The sequence below is a fragment of the Elgaria multicarinata genome, chromosome 3, assembly GCF_023053635.1.
Source record: "Elgaria multicarinata webbii isolate HBS135686 ecotype San Diego chromosome 3, rElgMul1.1.pri, whole genome shotgun sequence".
Lineage (NCBI taxonomy): Eukaryota > Metazoa > Chordata > Lepidosauria > Squamata > Anguidae > Elgaria > Elgaria multicarinata.
The window spans coordinates 175273077-175293020 of NC_086173.1; the positions used below are offsets into that span (position 1 = coordinate 175273077).

The 19944-nt window shown below is 46.9% G+C and overlaps 1 protein-coding gene across 1 annotated transcript; it reads left to right on the forward strand.

Annotated features, from left to right (window-relative positions):
- Positions 1-2732: 2732 nt before the first annotated feature.
- Positions 2733-18538, forward strand: LOC134396305 (zinc finger protein 420-like). The gene is made up of 6 exons (XM_063122749.1): positions 2733-2773; positions 10149-10671; positions 10829-10949; positions 11247-11329; positions 11617-11743; positions 16585-18538. Exons 2-6 carry the CDS (start codon positions 10258-10260, stop codon positions 18471-18473), a joined length of 2634 nt encoding a protein of 877 aa, XP_062978819.1. The 5' UTR covers positions 2733-2773; positions 10149-10257; the 3' UTR covers positions 18474-18538.
- The last annotated feature ends 1406 nt before the right edge of the window (positions 18539-19944 follow it).

Genomic DNA, 19944 nt, shown 5'->3' on the forward strand with positions numbered 1-19944 from the left:
TCAGAGGAGACACACTATCCTTTGCTGACGCCGTTGTCGAAGGCATAGAGAAGTATGTACAGCAAACTCCACCAAACATGGGTTTTTTAGAGCATGGGCAGTGATGGAAGCTACAGTACCCACAAGAATGGCACCACACTGGCTGCCATTAAGGTTAAGGATATAAGAAGGGCCCAGATGCTGGATCAGACCAAGGGTCCATCTAGACCACCCCTCTGTTCACACAGTGGCCAACCAGCTGTCAAAGAGACCAACAAAGCAGGGCATGGTACAAGTGCACTCTCCCACCCATGTTCCCCAGCAACTGGTGCACACAGGCTTACTGCCTTGGATACTGGAGGTAGCACACAACCATCAGGGCTAGAAGCCATTTATAATAATAAAAAAATATTTCTTACCCACCTCTCCATTTTAGTCAAGGGTAAACAGTAAATTTAGTCAACAGTAAATATAAAATACATAAAACTGAATTAAAACATAACACATTGTTAAAACATCCTAAAATTCCACTGGATATGCCTGCCGGAAGAGATCAGTCTTGATAGCTTTCTTGAATGCTACTATACTGCCAAGTTGAAAGCTTGTCACACAGAGGAGGGCCAGGATCTCTTCTTGATCCTCCCAGAGTGCAGGACACGGAATAACAGGCTCAAGATAAAGGAAGCCAGATTCCGGCTGGACATCAGGAAAAACTTCCTGACTGTTAGAGCAGTACAACAATGGAACCAGTGACCTTGGGAGGTTGTGGGCTCTCCCACACTCGAGGCCTTCAAGAGGCAGCTGGACAACCATCTGTCAGGGATGCTGTAGGGTGGATTCCTCAATGGAGCAGGGGGTTGGACTCGATGGCCTTGTAGGCCCCTTCCAACTCTATTCTATGATTCTATGAACATGCTAAACCATGCTTCTTAACCACAAAATGGTCAACTGAATGCTTAGCCATGGTTAACTGTGTCGTCTGACTGATGTTTTACCTAACCATCTGCCCTGTTAACCACATTACTTAACCTCAAAAGGGTTGTCTGGATGTGGTTAGCATTAAGAACATCAGAAGTGCCCTGATGCTGGATCAGACCAAGGGTCCATCTAGTGTTGTCTGAACCGGGCCAATGTATCCAAATAGGAGTTGTTAAATCATGTAGTGGGATAGACAGCCGTCATCTTTGTTCAAACCATGTTGAATAATGTCCGATTTCTTGATAATTTCCAGTTCAGCAGTTTCTCATTGAATTCTTCCTCTGCGGTGTACTTGTAATGTGTGGTTTTCAAATCAGCACTGGTATGCCCAGGAAGGTTGAGGTGTTCACCCACAGGCTTCTGCTTTGTCTTATGTCTGATTTGTGTCCATTTGTGTCCTGGTTCTCGTATACAGACTGCAGAGGGGCATTAATGGCAAATGATGGCATATGCCACATTGGAGGATGCAGGTGAAAGAGCCCTTGATGGTGTGACTGGCGTTGTTGGGTCCTGTGACAGTGTTGCCTGAATAGATGTGCTTTAGGGTGGATTCCTGCATTGAGCAAGGGGTTGGACTTGATGGCCTTGTAGACCCCTTCGAACTCTGCTATTTGATGATTCTATGAGTGACCAGAAAAAGACACAACTTCACCAGGTGCTGCATGCATACAAATGACACTTGCTGGCATCCCTCCAAGAGTCAGTAATGAGTCAGTGCTTGCACGAGAGGTTCCTTTCCTTTCCCTGTCACACAGAAGAGGCCCAGGATATCTTCTCGGTCCTCCCAGAGTGCAGGACACGGAATAACGGGCTCAAGTTACAGTAAGCCAGATTGCGGCTGGACATCAGGAAAAGCTTCCTGAGTGTTAGAGCAGTACGACAATGGAACCAGTGACCTAGGGAGGTGGTGGGCTCTCCCACACTAGAGGCCTTCAAGAGGCAGCTGGACAGTCATCTGTCAGGGATGCTTTAGGGTGAATTCCTGCATTGAGCAGCGGGTTGGATTCGATGGCCTTGTAGGCCCCTTCCAACTCTACTATTCTAAGATTCTATGATGTGGGGGCAGAGTTGGCGCTAGGGTCTATTGCATGGTCTGGGCCCTCTGTCTGCGTACTATTGCTGGTTAGCATCCGTTTCAGGTTGGGAGGTGGTCTGTAGGCCAGGACCGCTCTGCCTCCCAAGGCTTGTGAGAGAGAAGCGCCTGGGCTGAAGATGGGTTGGAGTCCACTGGTGATCCGTTGCAGTGGTTTCAACTGGGGGCCGTGGGTGACCCCCAGTGGTGTACGTCTCTGGGTCGGTCGTCCTTCCTGGGTATCCCTACGGCCCCGTCGATCTCTCTTTAAGTTTAAAGGGCTTTTAGTGTTGGTGATCATCTGTCCAGTCGTGGAAGAGAAATCATGTGTTTGGCTTGGGCAGGAGAGGGGGGGGGGTCAGACAGGGCATTTGTGCAGGTGGAACATTTCCTGTAACCGCCCCCCCCCTCGCCATCCAATGCCTGTGCCCACGTGGTCCAGGCCCTCGCAATCGGCTCCCCACCCAGCCCCACATGTGATTCGCAGCAGGCGTTTCCCACATGTGGGATGACCAAAAAACCCCGCTGCAAACCGCGTTGCCTTGAGCCCTTCCTGCCTCGGCAGAGAGACGCTCCTGACCGGACGCCTGCTCGGCTTTCGAAGGGTTAAAAGGGCTGAACTCGATTCCCACGGCCCCTCCCACCCCCGAAATCCCTTCCTGTGCTGACTCCGCCCCCCCGCCCCCCCCCCCGTGGAGTCTCTTCTCTTCGGCGCCCCCCAGGAGGCCTCCCTTCGGGGATCAGGTGAGTCGCCTCCAGCCTCACCTGGGCATGTGGGGGTGGGTGGGTCGCGGAGTCCCAGGGGTGCAGGGGGGAGGGGCTGGGAAAGCCAAGGGGGTGATGACCCCCCTCCCGGGGAGGAGCGGTGGGGGGAGGCTGCCCATGGAGAGAGAAAAGGAAGGGGGGGTCGTGAGAAGAAAAGGTGGGGAGGGGGCGTTAAGGAGGAACGGTTGGGGGGCTTGTTAGCCCGTTAGCAAGGCTTGGGGGCTGGGGAGAGGGAGGGCAGGCCCCGTCCCCAAAGGGGGCTAGTGCAGCGGACCCCTACCACTGCGTTCCCATGCTAGTGCCCCCCCCCGTTGCTTGGACTGCAGCTCCCATCATCCCCATCCACCAGGGCGGTGGGAAGGCCCCAGGCTGGAGAAGGCTGCCCCACATCATAGTCTATGCACAGGCATTTTCCGGGGGGGGGGGGCTTCTTCCTCTGCTGCTCTCTGCCAAGCCAGGAGGCCCCTTTGGATCTTGGGGGGGGGGGGGGAGATGGGCTTTAAGCATTCAAAATGTTGGGAAAGATGCAGCGGAGGCTGTTTGGGGATGAGCGTTGGGGGGGCAGATTCTTTCCCGAGGACCTGAAGCATTGAGAAAGCCGTGGAAAGGAAAGACAACGTTGGCCTCGTGAAAAGTAGGTGGGGAAGAAGGAACTGGGGGGCGGGGTGGGGACCCCAACAAAGCACAGCCAACGGATTCGAGGGGTTTCTTTGGCACACAAGGTTTGGGGGTTGCTTGGAAGCCACAGAGGGCCAAAGGTGGGACCAGGGCGCGGCCCCAGGTGAGGCTTGGATCTGCTCTGGGGCCCTTCCAGCACCACAGCTCTTTCTTGTGACCGGAATTGAGGGTCTTTCGCCTTTACAGGGACGCTGCAGGGTCCGTGCAGCTCAGGGTGGGGAGGAGATACTGCAATCCACCATTACAAAGCAGTTATTGGGGGCGTTCATGAAATCAAAAATGCCTCATCAATCCTGCTGAAATTTGCACGTACCAGAAAGAAATGTTGGTTTTACAGACCCTGGAAGATTGGTGAAGGATTGAGGGAAGGAGGGTGGTTTAAAGCACAAAAGGAAACAACCCCTCTCTGAATCTCAATCTCCTTGCTAACAAAGGCTGGCCAGGACATGTGCTCATGAGCTCTGAAGTCAGGAAACCCTCGGCCATTAATCCAGCGGTGGGGTCTTCTTCCTCCCGCCTTCCAGCTGGTGGGATGGCTTTTCTTTTTTCCAAAATTTCCTTCGTTTGATTTTTAATGCCCCGTTAGAATACAGAGGCCTTTTTCAAGTAGCGTCCATTAAATTAAATTAATGGAGTTAAATTCCGTTTAACTCACTAGGATTTACATCTACTGCAGACGCTGACTGCAGCCAGGAAATCAGAAGACGTTTACTTCTTGGGAGGAGAGCAATGACAAATCTTGATAAAATAGTTAAGAGCAGAGACACCACACTGACAACAAAGGTCCGCATAGTTAAAGCAATGGTATTCCCCGTAGTAACCTATGGCTGCGAGAGCTGGACCATAAGGAAAGCTGAGCGAAGGAAGATAGATGCTTTTGGACTGTGGTGTTGGAGGAAAATTCCGAGAGTGCCTTGGACGGCAAGAAGATCAAACCAGTCCATACTCCAGGAAATAAAGCCAGACTGCTCACTTGAGGGAATGGTATTAAAGGCAAAACTGAAGTACTTTGGCCACATAATGAGAAGACAGGATACCCTGGAGAAGAGGCTGATGCTAGGGAAAGTGGAAGGCAAAAGGAAGAGGGGCCGACCAAGGGCAAGATGGATGGATGATATTCTGGAGGTGATGGACTTGACCTTGGGGGAGCTAGGGGTGGTGACGGCCAACAGAAAGCTCTGGCGTGGGCTGGTCCATGAAGTCACGAAGAGTCGGAAGCGACTGAACGAATAAACAACAACAAGTAGTAGTAGTTAGGGTGACCCTATGAAAAGGAGGTCAGGGCTCCTGTATCTTTACTGTAATTTTTGTGAACTGCCCAGAGAGCTCCGGCTGTTGGGCGGTATAGAAATGTAATAAATAAATAAATAAATAAAATAACAGTTGTATTGAAAAGGGAATTTCAGCAGGTGTCATTCGTATATATGGGGAATCTGGGAAAATGTCCTCTTTCTCACAGCAGTTAAAGCTGCCGGTGCCCTGCCCTCTTCTAAATCTGGTCACTTTGGACTGAGAGTTGGGAGATCCGGGTTCTAGTCCCCACCTAGCCATGGAAGCCCACTGGGTGGTGTGGCGTTACACCACACAAGTCAATTCCAAATGTATGTCTGCAGTGTGTAAGTCTGTGGTTTGTAGAATGTTGGCCTGAGTGGGCGGAGTTAGAATGTCTTGGGAGGGGGAGGAGTGATATATAAGGGCAGGACGGAGGGGCTGGAGAGTTCTTTCCAGGGAGACTTGTTAGGGACTCTTAGAGTCTGTAGTGCTCTCTGTATTTATGGTACTTAAGTTCTGGGAAATTTGAGGGTCAGTGTAGTGCGTGGTGTCTTTAGAGTGTGCTGTGCACGTAGTGGAAGTATATTAATCAATACTGAGAATAAAGAAAGTTCAAGAGTGATTGTGTGAGAAAAAGGAAAGCGCGAATGTGAATGAGTGACAGGATTGTATGGAAGGTTTCAAAAAGGGTTTTAAATGTTGTTATTTGAAACAAAGCTTATGAACTTTTAAAAATAAATTTTGATTGTTTTGTTTTAAAACTACCACAAAAATCCCACGTGTCTGTTTGGCGTTTATCATCTTACGTTTACACATTCAGCACCCACTCTGACAATCATTCACCTCAGCAGATATAACTCACAGCCCATTATTATATATATTAAAATCCTTCTCCATTTTAAACCCCTTTCTCCACATAGTTTGGAGGAAGGTGGGCTTTATCCCTTGCCTCAGGCATATCAAGCAGTGGTGCTTGGCTTGAGCAGGGAGTAGCCTCGGCCGGGTCTGGTGTTCAGAGCCTGTGTCACCCCATAAGAAGTGGTGGCAGACGGGAGGTCTGGTGTTCAGGGCCTGTGTCATGCCATAACAAATGGTGGCAGATGTGGGATCCGAAGTAGACTCTGTTCATTTATAGTGACAGAAGTCAAAAAGGATTTTATTTGTGTACAGGACAGAGGGTGGTTACTGTAAAGCACCTCTGAGGTCCTTAGCTGTGAAAGTTACATATTACCTAAGTCAGAGGTTGCGCTGATACAATTCTCTGACAGGATATTTTTGTCTGTGGTGAGATACATATTATAAAATATCAAGTTTACCACTCCTGACCTCAATTGAAAACTCCCAGTACCATTTTATTTATTAAGGTTAAGTCTCTGTCTAATAACGATGGAGATCTTAGGGTTGAAGAAAGATGCTCTGTCAGACAGATGTAAACGTTTAAATTTGCCAACTGAAGGAAAGTCAGTTGATGAAATGAAATGGGCTCTTATAGAATATTACAGAGTTCATGCTGCAGGTGAAACTGAGCTAAATCCTCTGAGGCAAGTGCCTGTAGAAATGTCTCCTCAATACATTCAGCTAGAAATGGAGAAGATAAAACAACAAGAGGCTGATAGAGAGTTGAAGAGAGCTGAGTTAGAACAACAAGGGGAGTTGAAGAGAGCTGAGTTGGAACAGCAAGAAAGGCTGAGGGAAAAAGATCGTGAGGCAGAAATAAGATTAAGAGAAAAAGATCGAGAGCTAGAGCTAGAACGACTTGCTTTGGAAAAGAGAAAATTTGAGCGGGAGGATCAGAGGAGAATTGAGGAAGGGGCTAAACCTCCCAAATTATCTCCTAAAGACTTTACCCCTTATGTTGAGGGGCAAGATCCCCAAATTTTCTTCAATACCTTTGAAAAGGCAGCCATGATGTGGGAAGTAAAGCCACAAGATTATATGAAGTTTATCCCTAACTTGATCAAGGGAGACCTGGTTGAAATTTATAACAGTTTTCCTGTGGGGGAAGCTTTAGATTTTGCCTCATTTAAAACAGCGGTTTATAAAAGATTTTGCTATGGGCCTGAGTATTTCCGGAAGAAATTTAGAAGCCTTAATGCTGTGTCATCCAAATCTTTTGTGGAGTTGAGGCACAAGTTAGCAGATCATTTTGAGAAATGGATCACCTGTGCTGAGGTGAAAACCAAACAAGATTTAGTTGATCTGATGATTAAAGATCAATTAATTTTTCAAATCCCTCAAGAGATAAGATTGCTGGTGAGAGATAGAGACCCAAAAACTTATCAAGATGCAGCTTCCCTGGCTGATCAATTTTCCTTAAACTATCATATGACCAGCAAGTCTACTAAAGAAAATAATATTAAACCAGGGTATAAACCTAATGGGGGTAAAAAGGAAGCTGAGGTAAATAAAAATCAGTTGCCAACAGAAAAGGCGGGAAACACCACCAAACCTATGTTTGGAAATACAGACCTCACATGCCATCATTGTGGGATGGTGGGGCATATTAGACCACACTGTCCCAGGCTGAGGGAAGAGAAAAGTACCTCAGTAAGGAGAGTGGATATAAATAAAGATGCTGAACATCCCCAAAGTTCCCAGTGTTACACATTAGTGTGGGAAAATGTTTTAATAAATGGAAAAAAGCATAAAACTATTCTAGATACTGGAGCTTGTTTATCTCTGTTTAGAGCAGATCTGGTGATGAGTGAGGAGATTATTCCTCACAGAAAAATTAACATCGAACCTGTGACAGGGCCCATAATTGAAATTCCTGTAGCCGAGATGGAGGTTACATGGAGGGGAGTCACAGGGAAATGTATTTTAGGTGTTAATTCCTGTCAGGAGGAACCTCTAATCCTAGGTACTGATATCATGGGGTTAGAAGGTAGAAAAGTGTTTATTATTACACGTTCACAAGCAGCAGTGGAAGGCTTGTCAGACAATTGTAGCGAATCTGGAGAGGCTGAAGGCATGCCTCTGCAGTTGCCTAGCAACCCAGCTGAAGGAACTGCTGTGCCAAGAAACATCGTTGCAAAAACTGATACCACGTTTGCTTTAAACACAGGAAATGATCCCAGCTTGGAGGTTTTAAGATACAAAGCTGAGGCACAAGAAACCTCTTTTGGTGACACTCAGAAAGAGCAGGTTTTCTGGGATCGGAGACTCCTATACCAAAAGTGGTTGCCCAAGAAAAAACAAGGAAGTTGGGGGGGTGAAAAGCAGCTTATGGTACCAATACCATATAGGGACCAGCTGCTGAAATTAGCTCACGACTCCTTTTTGGCAGGCCACATGGAGATAGATAAAACCCAGAAAAGGTTGATGACTAATTATTACTTGCCAAATATTTTTAGAGAAGGCACAGAGTTTTGCAAGTCCTGTGAGAGTTGCCAGAGGGCGGGGAAAAGTGGGGACAGGGTCAAGGCTCCCCTAAATCCCCTACCACTTACCAACCAACCCTTTTTGAAAATAAGACTGGACCTGGTAGGACCCTTCCCTAGACCTACACAGACAATAAAAATGTTTCAATTAACCAGTATAGACTTTGCCACAAGGTTCCCGAATGCTGAAGCCCTTCAAAATGTTGATGCCTTGTCAGTAGCAAAAGCCCTATTAAAAATCTTTTGTTGCTGGGGTTTCCTCCATAAAATTTGGAGTGATCAAAGTTCTAAAGCTTTTAAAACTTGATGTTGTGCGGACTTTCTACTGTTAGTTTTACCCTACCCTGTGCCTGCTTACCCTACCCTGTGCCTGTTTGCATCCTCTTCCCCTCCTTATTGTTTTACTATGATTTTATTAGATTGTAAGCCTATGTGGCAGGGCCTTGCTATTTACTGTTTTACCCTGTACAGCACCATGTACATTGATGGTGCTATATAAATAAATAATAATAATAATAAGTTTTGTTCTCTAATGAAATGAGATGTTTGTGGAATCATAGAATCATAGAATCATAGAATAGCAGAGTTGGAAGGGGCCTACAAGGCCATCGAGTCCAACCCCCTGCTCAATGCAGGAATCCACCCTAAAGCATCCCTGACAGATGGTTGTCCAGCTGCCTCTTGAATGCCTCTAGTGTGGGAGAGCCCACAACCTCCCTAGGTAGCTGATTCCATTGTCGCACTGCTCTAACAGTCAGGAAGTTTTTCCTGATGTCCAGCCGTGGAGGTGTGGAGGTGTCAAACATATAACATCCACTGCTTTCCACCCCCAAACAAATGGGCTAGTTGAAAAATTTAATGACAAGAAAGAAGTTATAGAGCTGGCACACACAGGTTTGGCTGGAGCCCAAACCAGGCAGAAAACTTGGTGTGATGAGGGGACTGGAGACCGGAACTTTGGAATAAGAGTTAACGTCAGGGTCTTCTTTCCCAAAAAGAATAATCAGTTCGAGGCTGTTTGGGAGAGACCTTACATTATTCAAAATAAGACTGGAGCCCATTCCCCTATTACATCGTCTGCTGATGGAGTGAATGGAGGAATGTTAGAAGCAGTCAAAGAAAAGTTTATTCTGGCCTCAGACGCTTCAGAGGTCAGAGATAGAGCAGAACTGTGGCAGACAGCGGACGATGTGAAACATCTCGTGGCCTGTTCCAGCAGAGAATTGACACACAGAGAGAGGGACTGTTCTGCTGTCCAAGAGAAGTGTCTTGCCATCGTTTGGGCTGTGGACAGAGTCGGGGCATGCGTGGAGGGACAGCAGTTCATCATGCGAGCATATCGTCGAGCGCTGTTGTGGCTGCAACCCATGGAAGGCCACAACCAACTTTTGCAGCAGTGGTCGTGGCGGATCCGGAGCTTCAACGCGGAGATCCGACCGGTGGCAGGTCGGGAGAACATCATCGCGGACGGACTGTCTCGCCAGGAATCGTCCAGTTCCCCAGTAAAGTGAGACTTTGTTGTGGACATTGTGATGCTCCTGGACTTTTAAAATGGGAGCCAAAAGGTGGACTAATAAAAATGTGGTTTTTATGCTTCGTTTGATTTGACAAGAGGTTTGTATGTGTATATATATTGTTGTTGCTATTAATTATATATATTAAATCCTTCTCCATTTTAAACCCCTTTCTCCACATAGTTTGGAGGAAGGTGGGCTTTATCCCTTGCCTCAGGCATATCAAGCGGTGGTGCTTGGCTTGAGCAGGGAGTAGCCTCGGCCGGGTCTGGTGTTCAGAGCCTGTGTCGCCCCATAAGAAGTGGTGGCAGACGGGAGGTCTGGTGTTCAGGGCCTGTGTCGTGGCACCCTCCCTCAGGCTCCGGCGTCTCTTTGGGTCCTGGTGTTCACCCGCCTTTCCTTCTGGGAGATGATGATCTGGTGGCTAGCTGGAGTCATCCCTGGAAAAGGCATCTCCCGAGCCTGGCAGTGTCATCCTTTAACTCTCAGAACCGTGTCTTGGCTTTGCAGGACTTGGTGGCATCTCCACTTACGGCACGTTGGGCCTTGGGGCAGGAAGTGCCGGACGAAGGAGGGTTCCTCCGGCCCCGTCGGAGGCTTCTGGGAGAACAGTTCTGAGATGGACGAAGAAGTCTCAGCTGGCCCGAAAGCAAGAAGGGGGCCTGGTACTACCATGACTGGAAGCAGTGGGGAATTCTGGGAAGGAACAGTGCAGGGAATCCTGGAAGAAGAGACGCCCTGCCCTGATGTACAGAGCCGGCATTTCCGGCAATTCCCCTACCAGGAGGCTGAGGGCCCCCGAGAGGTTTGCAGCCGACTCCACGATCTGGGCCGCCAGTGGCTGAAACCAGAGAGGCACACAAAGAACCAGATGCTGGATCTGGTGATCCTAGAGCAGTTCCTGGCCGTCCTGCCCTCGGAGATCGGGAGCTGGGTGAGAGAATGTGGAGCGGAGACCAGTTCCCAGGCGGTTGACCTGGCAGAAGGTTTCCTCCTCAGCCAGGCAGAGGACAAGAAGCAGGAAGAGGAGCAGGTGAGAGACTTTTAGCCTGGTAGTTGGAAAGGAAAAAGCACGTGAGGGAGGGTGTACTAAAACGGACTCATAACAGTCCAAGGTTTTTGCCTCCAGTATTGTGCCTTCTCTAATCCTTCTCCCCATTTCATGTCCTGGACCCTCATTGCTGTTTCAGGAGCAGGGCCTGTTTGCAGAATTGAGCACTGATTTCTCTGAGGCAGAGAAGGCTCCATGCAGACCCAGTTCGGAGCGAAGAAGGATCGTTGAGGAGGCTGACGGTGGACCCCCTGTGCAGGGTGAGGATCAAGGAGGCATGTTGAGGGGTGGTTCGGGGAGAGACATTTAAATCGCACCTTTCTTACAGTTCAGAAAAGATGTTACTTTTCAGCACGTGAAGACATTCTACGTGGAAACCTGTCTTGTGGTTTCTGGGTAAGAACCTAAATGGGGAGAGACGTGTGTTTTCTCACAAGTGAAATGAAACAACATGAGCGTAAACAGCGGAGTTTGTAATGCCGTTCTCCCTTCTTGGACGTGCATCGTTTGAAGGCAACCGGACGCTCTGGGCTTCCTGCCATCTTTGTCTCCCACAGGTGAAGTCATGATGCCGGCAGTCAGTACCCCATCATCTCTTTCTGATGGCGAAGGGGGAACGGAGGCCGTGGGACCCCATGAGGTAGGGGGAGAAGGGCGAGGGGCGGCCTGGGGGTCTCTGGGCTCTGCGCACCTCCCTGGGACAGAACACGTCGCTTTCCTCTTTGCTTCTGTCAAAGCGGCTGTGTTGAATGGCTTTGAGTGGCCCTCAGGAAGGTTTCATGTGGTTCCCCCCCATCTTTTCGGGGGTGTTTAGAACGGAGCCTGTAGAGCGGCTGAGAATCATCACATTCCGCTCACCTGCTGTTCTGGATTTCGCTTGTCTGTAATCTTCATGCTCTCTCTGAGGATGAAACGTTTCCCTTCCAGGGTCTGGTGAGCTTTGAGGAGGTGGCTGTGTCTTTCACGGAGGACGAGTGGGCGCTGCTGGATCCGGACCAGAGAGCTCTGCATCGCGAAGTCACGGAAGACATCTGTGGGACCGTGACCTCTCTGGGTAAGGCTCTGTCTTTCTCTGGTAGGTAATAATATATTCTTTGCAACAAACTAATTTTAGCATATCCTGCATATTCTTCATGCCAAAGCCCCATCTTCCAATCTAACAAGATGTATCCATTTTTATTGACTGAGAGTGCAATCCTATGTGTGTTTAGACAGAAAAGACTCCAGACTGCAGGGCTTCAGAAGTGCCATGCTGGATCAGACCGAGGGTCATAGGATCATAGAATAGTAGAGTTGGAAGGGGCCTACAAGGCCATCCAGTCCAACCCCCTGCTCAATGCAGGAATCCACCCTAAAGCATCCCTGACAGATGGTTGTCCAGCTGCCTCTTGAAGGCCTCTAGTGTGGGAGAGCCCACAACCTCCCTATGTAACTGGTTCCATTGTCGTACTGCTCTAACACTCAGGAAGTTTTTCCTGATGTCAAGCTGGAATCTGGCTTCCTGTCACTTGAGCCCATTATTCCATGTCCTGCACTCTGGGAGGATCGAGAAGAGATCCTGGCCCTCCCCTGTGTGACAACCTTTTAAGTATTTGAAGAGTGCTCTCTTGTTTCCCCTCCATCTTCTCTTCTCCAGGCTAAACAGGCCCAGTTCTTTCAGTCTCTCTTCATAGGGCTTTGTTTCCAGACCCCTGATCATCCTGGTTGCCCTCTTCTGAACACGCTCCAGCTTGTCTGCGTCTATCTTGAATTGTGGAGCCCAGAACTGGACACAATACTCTAGATGAGGCCTAACCAGGGCCGAAGAGAGAGGAACCAGTACCTCATGTGATTTGGAAACTATACTTCTATTAATGCAGCCCAAAATAGCATTTGCCTTTCTTGCAGCCATATCGCACTGTTGGCTCCTATTCAGCTTGTGATCTACAACAATTCCAAGATCCTTCTCGTTTGTAGTATTGCTGAGCCAAGTATTCCCCATCTTGCAACTGCACATTTGGTTTCTATTTCCTAGATGTAGAACTTGGCATTTATCCCTATTAAATTTCATTCTGTTGTTTTCAGCCCAGCACTCCAGCCTATCAAGATCACTTTGAAGTTTGTTTCTGTGTTCCAGAGTATTAGCTATAGCACCAAATTTTATGTCATCTGCAAATCTGATAAGCGTTCCCTGCACTTAAATCAGAATATCAAGGGGCACTTTGTCAAAAGCTTTGCTGAAGTCAAGATATATTACGTTCACAGAATTCCCACAGTCCATAAGTGAGGTTATCCTATCAAAAAAATGAGATCAAATTAGTCTGACAGGGTTTGTTCCTGACAAATCCATGTTGGCTTCTAGTAATCACTGCATTGATTTCAAAGTGTTTAGAGATTGACTTCTTTATAATCTGCTCCAGAATTTTCCCAGGGATGGATGTCAGACTGACTGGTCTGTAGTTCCCAGGTGCCTCCTTTTTGCCCTTTTTGAAGATAGGGACAACGTTAGCCCTCCTCCAGTCATCCGGCACCTCACCCATCACCCATGATTTTGCAAAGATAATAGACAAAGGTTCTGAGAGTTCTTCTGCTAGCTCCTTCATTACTCTAGGATGCAGTTCATCAGGCCCTGGAGATTTGAACTCATTCAAGGAAATTAGGTGTTCTTTGACCATTAGTTTATCAATCGCAAACTGCAATCCTGCCCCCTCAACTTCTGCTTCACTTTCTCCAGGGGGGGTCATAGACCTGCTTTTGGGAGAAGACTGAGGCAAAGTAGGAATTGAGCACTTCAGCCTTTTCTTTGTCGTCTGTTATCAATTTGCCATCCTCATTAAGCAGTTGAACCACCATTTCTTTCCTCTGCCTTTTACTATTCACGTATCTGAAGAAAGCCTTTTTATTGCTTTTAGCATCCCTCGCTAATCTCAGCTCATTCACAGCTTTAGCCTTCCTGACGCCATTTCGGCACTTCTGCGCCACTTGCCTGTACTCTTCTTTTGTAGCCTGGCCTTCCTTCCACTTCCTATATGTATCCCTTTTTGTTTTCAGTTCATCAATAAGCTTTTTGTGGAGCCACATTGGTTTCCTCTGTTGTCTTCTATCTTTTCTCCTTGTTGGAATTGTTTGTAACTGTGCCTTTAAAATTTCCTTTTTTAAATACTCCCACCCATCCTGCACTCCTTTTCTTTTTAGGCTCCCTTGCCACGGGACCTTACTTATCATAGTCCTGAGTTTATTAAAATCAGCTTTCCTAAATTCCAGAGTACATGTATGGCTACACTCCGCTTTTGTCTCCTTATAATCAAGAATTCAAGTATGACATGGTCACTTTCCCCCAGAGTTCCCGTAACTGCCACTTTATCCACTAAGTCATCCCTATTGGTCAATAACAAGTCAAGGATTGCCGATCCTCTAGTTCCTTCCTCCACTTTCTGTAGGAGAAAGTGATCACCCACACATGTCAGGAATTTCTTGGAAGGGCCGCTTTTGGCAATATTGGTCTCCCAAGAGATATCAGGGTAATTGAAGTCCCCCATCACTACTACATCACACTTCCTTGAAACACTGGCAATTTGTATCTCAAAAGTTCCGTCCTCGTCTTCTCCTTGATTGGGTGGTCGGTAGTAGACTCCGATTATCATGTTCTTTTTATTCCTTGCTCCATTTATTTTAATCCAGATGCTCTCGATGGGGCTCCCAGTTTGTGTTGGGGGAATTAGTAGTGTTGGTACAAATTCCTCCTAGCAGTTCGCAAATAAACGAAAGCGTGAGCGTTGAATCCTCAATGCTTTTATTCAGAGAAGTCTTCCAAAACAAAATGACCAGGCTGGTAGCATCAACTAATAACAAAGTAATTGTCTTACCCTAAATCACAGTAAGCATAACAGCTTTACGGTTCTCCTTGACAAATGTTCCCTTCACATCAAACAGCATACTCCCTCCTCTGGCAGCGGCAGCAGCCTACGCCGCACCCCCACACCACTCCTGTGAAAGAGTGAGCCTTTTACTCCCTTCACTCAATCACCAACAGGTGTTCTGAGTTTGCAAGTCTCTGCCAATAATCTGCCAATAATTACTGTTAAGGTTAACACGAAAACCTGACAGTCTGATCCACCTTTTATTTCTGTGCAGGGATTGGTATTTTTAACATATAGTGCAACTCCGCCTCCCTTTCTATTTCTTCTGTTCTTTTTGAACAAGTTATATCCTTCAATTGCTATATTCCAGTCATGGGAGTCATCCCACCAAGTTTCAGTTATACCTATCAAGTCATATTTGCCTTCATGTAATAAGAGTTCAAGTTCATTCTGTTTGTTTCCCATGCTCTGGGCATTAGTATATAGACATCGAAGACCATGTGTTTTATAGTCTGGCTTTGTTCCTACCTTGTTGCGGACACTATTTTGGGACACTGTTGGAGCTGTTCCCTGTACTGTGGTGCATTGGCCTTCATCCATTGTTGCCTCGAAATTTACGTCTCCCGCCCCTGCAAGATTCAGTTTAAAGCCCTCCTGATCAAGTTCTTCATGCTGTGGCCGAACTCATTCTTTCCAGCCCTTGTGAGGTGCAACCCATCCCTTGCCAGCCGTCCATGTTCCAAGTAGCGTAGCCCGTGGTCCCAGAATCCAAAATTCTCACGTCGGCACCACCTTCGTAGCCAGTCGTTCATCCGGAGTATTTCCCCCCCCCTTTCTAATCCTCTTCCAAGAACCTGGAGGATAGATGAGAAAACTACCTGGGCCCCAAAGTTCTTCAGTTTCCTTCCCAGAACTTCAAAGTCTGAAATGATTTCTTCGTAGCTCTGCTTGGCGACATCATTTGTTCCCACATGGATGAGAAGAAAGGGGTATGTGTCCGTGGGCTTTATGAGCTTCGGTAACCCTTCAGTCACATCTCTAATCTGTGCTCCAGGGAGACAGCACACCTGGCGAGTCCATGGGTCTTCACGACATACTTGAGTTTCAGTCCCACGCAGCAGGGAGTCGCCCACAACGACTGCTCTTCTCTTGTTCTTGGTCCACCGACCTTCTGCCTCTTGATCACTGTTGTACCGTGTCTCCTGTACTTCTTCCTCTGCAAACTGTCCTTCAGTCTCATTCTCCAGAAGCTGAAAGCAGTTGCTTAACTCCAATGGCCCCACCGGTGCAGAACGCCCTCTAATTCCTTCTCTCCTAACTGTCACTCTTTTCCAGGGAGTTTCCTCTTCATTGGCTTTCCTCCCCTCAGCATACTCCACTTCTGCTTCAGCTGGCTGTTGCTCTTCAATCTCATGTGCTTCTTGTTGCTGTTGCAGTTCCACCGTTCGGTCTAAGAACTCCTCGACTTCTCTTATTCCTTGGAGGGTGGACACTCGCTGCTCAAGTCCCCTCACTTTTTCTTCCAAAAGTGCCACCAGCTTGCACTTGTTGCAGGTATACGCCATGTTGAGCTCAGGCAGAAACACGAACATTGCACACCCTTTGCAGGTCACCACATCTAGGGACTCCTTTCTGTCCATATTGTATATTTCTGTTTTGTTTTTTCCTTTCTGATTATAGTGGAACTGCCTTTACTTTGTCCTGTCCTCTCTGAAGGTACACAACTATATGAGTGTATCTTAAGAGAAGGAAACACCTCATGGGATGACCCTGGGTTCTAGCATTTTGAGAGAGGGGGGAAGTGTCTCCCTCTCCACGTTCTCTACACCTCTATCAGATCTCCCCTTAGCCTCCTTTTTTCCAAGCTAAACAATCCCATTTGATGTAACCTTCCCTCGTAGGCACCAGCCTCTTAATAATTTTAGATGCCCTTTCCTGCACTTGTATTCTAAGTGTGGTCACACCATAGATTTGTATAAGGGCAGTATGATACTGGCTGTTTTATTCTCAATTTCTTTTCTTATCATGCCTAACATGGAGTTTTCCTTCGTTACAGCGGCTGCACACTGGGTGGACCTTTTCATCGAGCTGTCCACCACAACCCCAAGATCTTGTTTGGGCGCTGCCAGCTCAGATCTGATGGACGAGGAGAGAATAAATACAGGAGCAAAGTACAAGATGAGGAATAAATCTTCTGCTTCTCATGGCCATAAGTACAGTGAAACCCCAGTACTGGAAAACGTAGGTGAACGAATGGAAATAAATCAGTATTCTGTGCTTAAGACAAGCTTTGATTCTCAATCAAGCCTTCAAAGCCAGTGTAAAACTCACACAGATGACAACTCATTAAAACGCTTGGAGTGTGGAAAGAGCTTCACTAGAAACACACACCTGACTTCTCAGCAGAGAATTCTCACAGGGGAGAAACCATATGAATGTGCAGACTGTGGAAAGAGCTTCAGTCAGAAGCCTAGCCTCACTTATCATCAAAGTATTCACACAGGGGAGAAACCATATGAATGTGCAGAGTGTGGAAATCGCTTCAGTGCTAAGACACAACTCACTCGTCATCAAAGAATTCACACAGGGGAGAAACCATATGAATGTATAGAGTGTGGAAAGCACTTCAGTCGGAGCCCAAACCTTACTTCTCATAAAAGAATTCACACAGGAGAGAAACCATATGAATGTATAGAGTGTGGAAAGCGCTTCAGTCAGAGCACACACCTCACTTCTCATCATAGAATTCACACAGGGGAGAAACCATATGAATGTGCAGAGTGTGGAAATCGCTTCAGTGCTAAGACACAACTCACTCGTCATCAAAGAATTCACACAGGGGAGAAACCATATGAATGTGTAGAGTGTGGAAAGCACTTCAGTCGAAGCACAAACCTCACTTCTCATCATAGAATTCACACAGGGGAGAAACCATATGAATGTGCAGAGTGTGGAAAGCACTTCAGTGATAAGGTACAACTCAATTCTCATCACAGGATTCACACAGGGGAGAAACCATATAGCTGTGCAGAGTGTGGAAAGCTCTTCAGTCATAACTCACAACTCAATTCTCATCGAAGGATTCACACAGGGGAGAAACCATATAGCTGTGCAGAGTGTGGAAAGTGCTTCAGTCAGAGCACACACCTCACTTGTCATCAAAGAATTCACACAGGGGAGAAGCCATATGAATGTGCAGAGTGTGGAAAGTGCTTCAGTCAGAGCACACACCTCACTTGTCATCAAAGAATTCACATAGGGGAGAAGCCATATGAATGTGCAGAATGTGGAAAGTGCTTCAGTCGGAAGTCACAACTCACTTCTCATCAAAAAATTCACACAGGGGAGAAACCATATGAATGTGCAAAGTGTGGAAATCGCTTCAGTGATAAGGTACAACTCAATTCTCATCAAAGGATTCACACAGGGGAGAAACCATACAGCTGTGCAGAGTGTGGAAAGTGCTTCAGTCATAACTCACAACTCAATTCTCATCGAAGGATTCACACAGGGGAGAAGCCATATAGCTGTGCAGAGTGTGGAAAGTGCTTCAGTCAGAGCACACACCTCACTTGTCATCAAAGAATTCACACAGGGGAGAAGCCATATGAATGTGCAGAGTGTGGAAAGCGCTTCAATCAGTGGTCAAACCTCACTTCTCATCAAAGAATTCACACAAGGGAGAAACCATATGAATGTGCAGAGTGTGGAAAGAGCTTCAGTCAGAGTTCAAGCCTTACTTCCCATCAAAGAATTCACACAGGGGAGAAACCATATCAATGTGCAGACTGTGGAAAGCGCTTCAGTCAGAAGATGCAACTCACTTCTCATCAAAGAATTCACACAGGGGAGAAACCATATGAATGTGCAAAGTGTGGAAAGTGCTTTGGTGAGAAGAGACAACTCACTCGTCATCAAAGAATTCACACAGGAAAAACATTATGAATGTGCAGAGTGTGGAAAGAGCTTCAGTCAAAGCGCACACCTCAATTCTCATCATAGAATTCACACAAGGGGTAAACCATATAGCTGTGCAGGGTGTGGAAAGCGCTTCAGTCATAAATCACACCTCACTTTGCATTTAAGAAAGCTAGAAAGACTGATCTCTTCCGGCAGGCCTGCCCAGTTGAATTTTAAGATGCCTTTTTATAACGTGCTGCTTTTAATGATGTATTGTTTTGAAACGTTTTGATCAATTATATGTGTTTTGTGGTGTTTGCATTTGTGTCGTGCCCCGCCTCAATCCAGAGGGAGAGGTGGGTAAATAATAATAATAATAATAATAATAATAATAATAATAACAACAACAACAACAACAACAACAACAACAACAACACAGGAGAGAAACGATACGAATGTGCAGAGTGTGGAAAGAGCTTCATTTTGACATTAAAAGAAAACCTCAGGGGAGGAGCCATATAAATGCTTCAAGTGTGGAATAACCTTCAGTGTGAACACAAGCCTCCGTTGAAATCCACGGGGAAAGCAGTGCTTGGAGTATAGAATTGTCTATGCTACTGCCAGCCTGATTTCTCATGAAAGAATTCATATGGGATAAACCATAATCTTGCCTCTCCTGTTGAAGACGTTTCAGTCAGAAGTTCTCTCTCACTTCTCACCAAATAACCGCCACAGGGGAGAACCCTTAGAAGAGTTTGGAGAAGGAGATTACACCATAATCTCATTCCTCTTTCACATCAGAGAACGTACTTGGGGGAATGAATTTTCCTATAGAAGCCTCCCCAGTCCTTCAGATTGAAATCCCGCTCCTGGGCCCTCCAGCAATATCCATCAAGTTGGTGGAACCAAGGCAGGGTCCCCTTGGTGGGGTCTCCGACACCGTTGAACTGCCTCCCGTGATAACTTCACTTAGCTCCCTTTATGAGGTCTTTTTAAAATGTTTTGAAAAAAGCTGATTGTTCTCATCTTTATTTTTAACTGATTTATTTGAATTTGGTCCATTGGTTGAACATCTGACATTTAACACACACCCACAATCCAAAAGAGTCCTGTGAGCACCAGTGTAATAAAAACAACCGGGTATAAAGGTATCTGGGTAATTTGACTAGAGTGTGGTCCTAAGATCAGCCCATTTCAAAGAGGTTCAACACCCTCCCCACGACCCTGGAGTTCTGCTGTGTTTCCCATGAGAAAATTCAAGTGCAGCCTGATCTTATCCATGTGGTTTGCTCAGATGGAACGCCTCCACCCATATGTACCTGCCCGGACCTTGATCATCCACAGGGGTCCTTCTCTGTGAGCCCCTGCCAAAGGAAGTGAGGCAGGTGGCTACTAGGAGGAGGGCCTTCTCCGCTATGGCACCCCGGCTGTGGAACGAGCTCCCCAGAGAGGTCCGCCTGGTGCCTACACTGTACTCCTTCCGTCGCCAGCTGAAGACCTTTTTTTCTCCGTATTT

Bases quoted from the DNA above. Each gene is read 5' to 3' on its own strand.
- LOC134396305 (XM_063122749.1), top strand. From the start codon at position 10,258: ATGGACGAAGAAGTCTCAGCTGGCCCGAAAGCAAGAAGGGGGCCTGGT. The intron at 10,950-11,246 runs GTGAGGATCAAG...TGTCTCCCACAG, and splicing joins CGGTGGACCCCCTGTGCAGG to GTGAAGTCATGATGCCGGCA. The intron at 11,744-16,584 runs GTAAGGCTCTGT...CCTTCGTTACAG, and splicing joins TGGGACCGTGACCTCTCTGG to CGGCTGCACACTGGGTGGAC.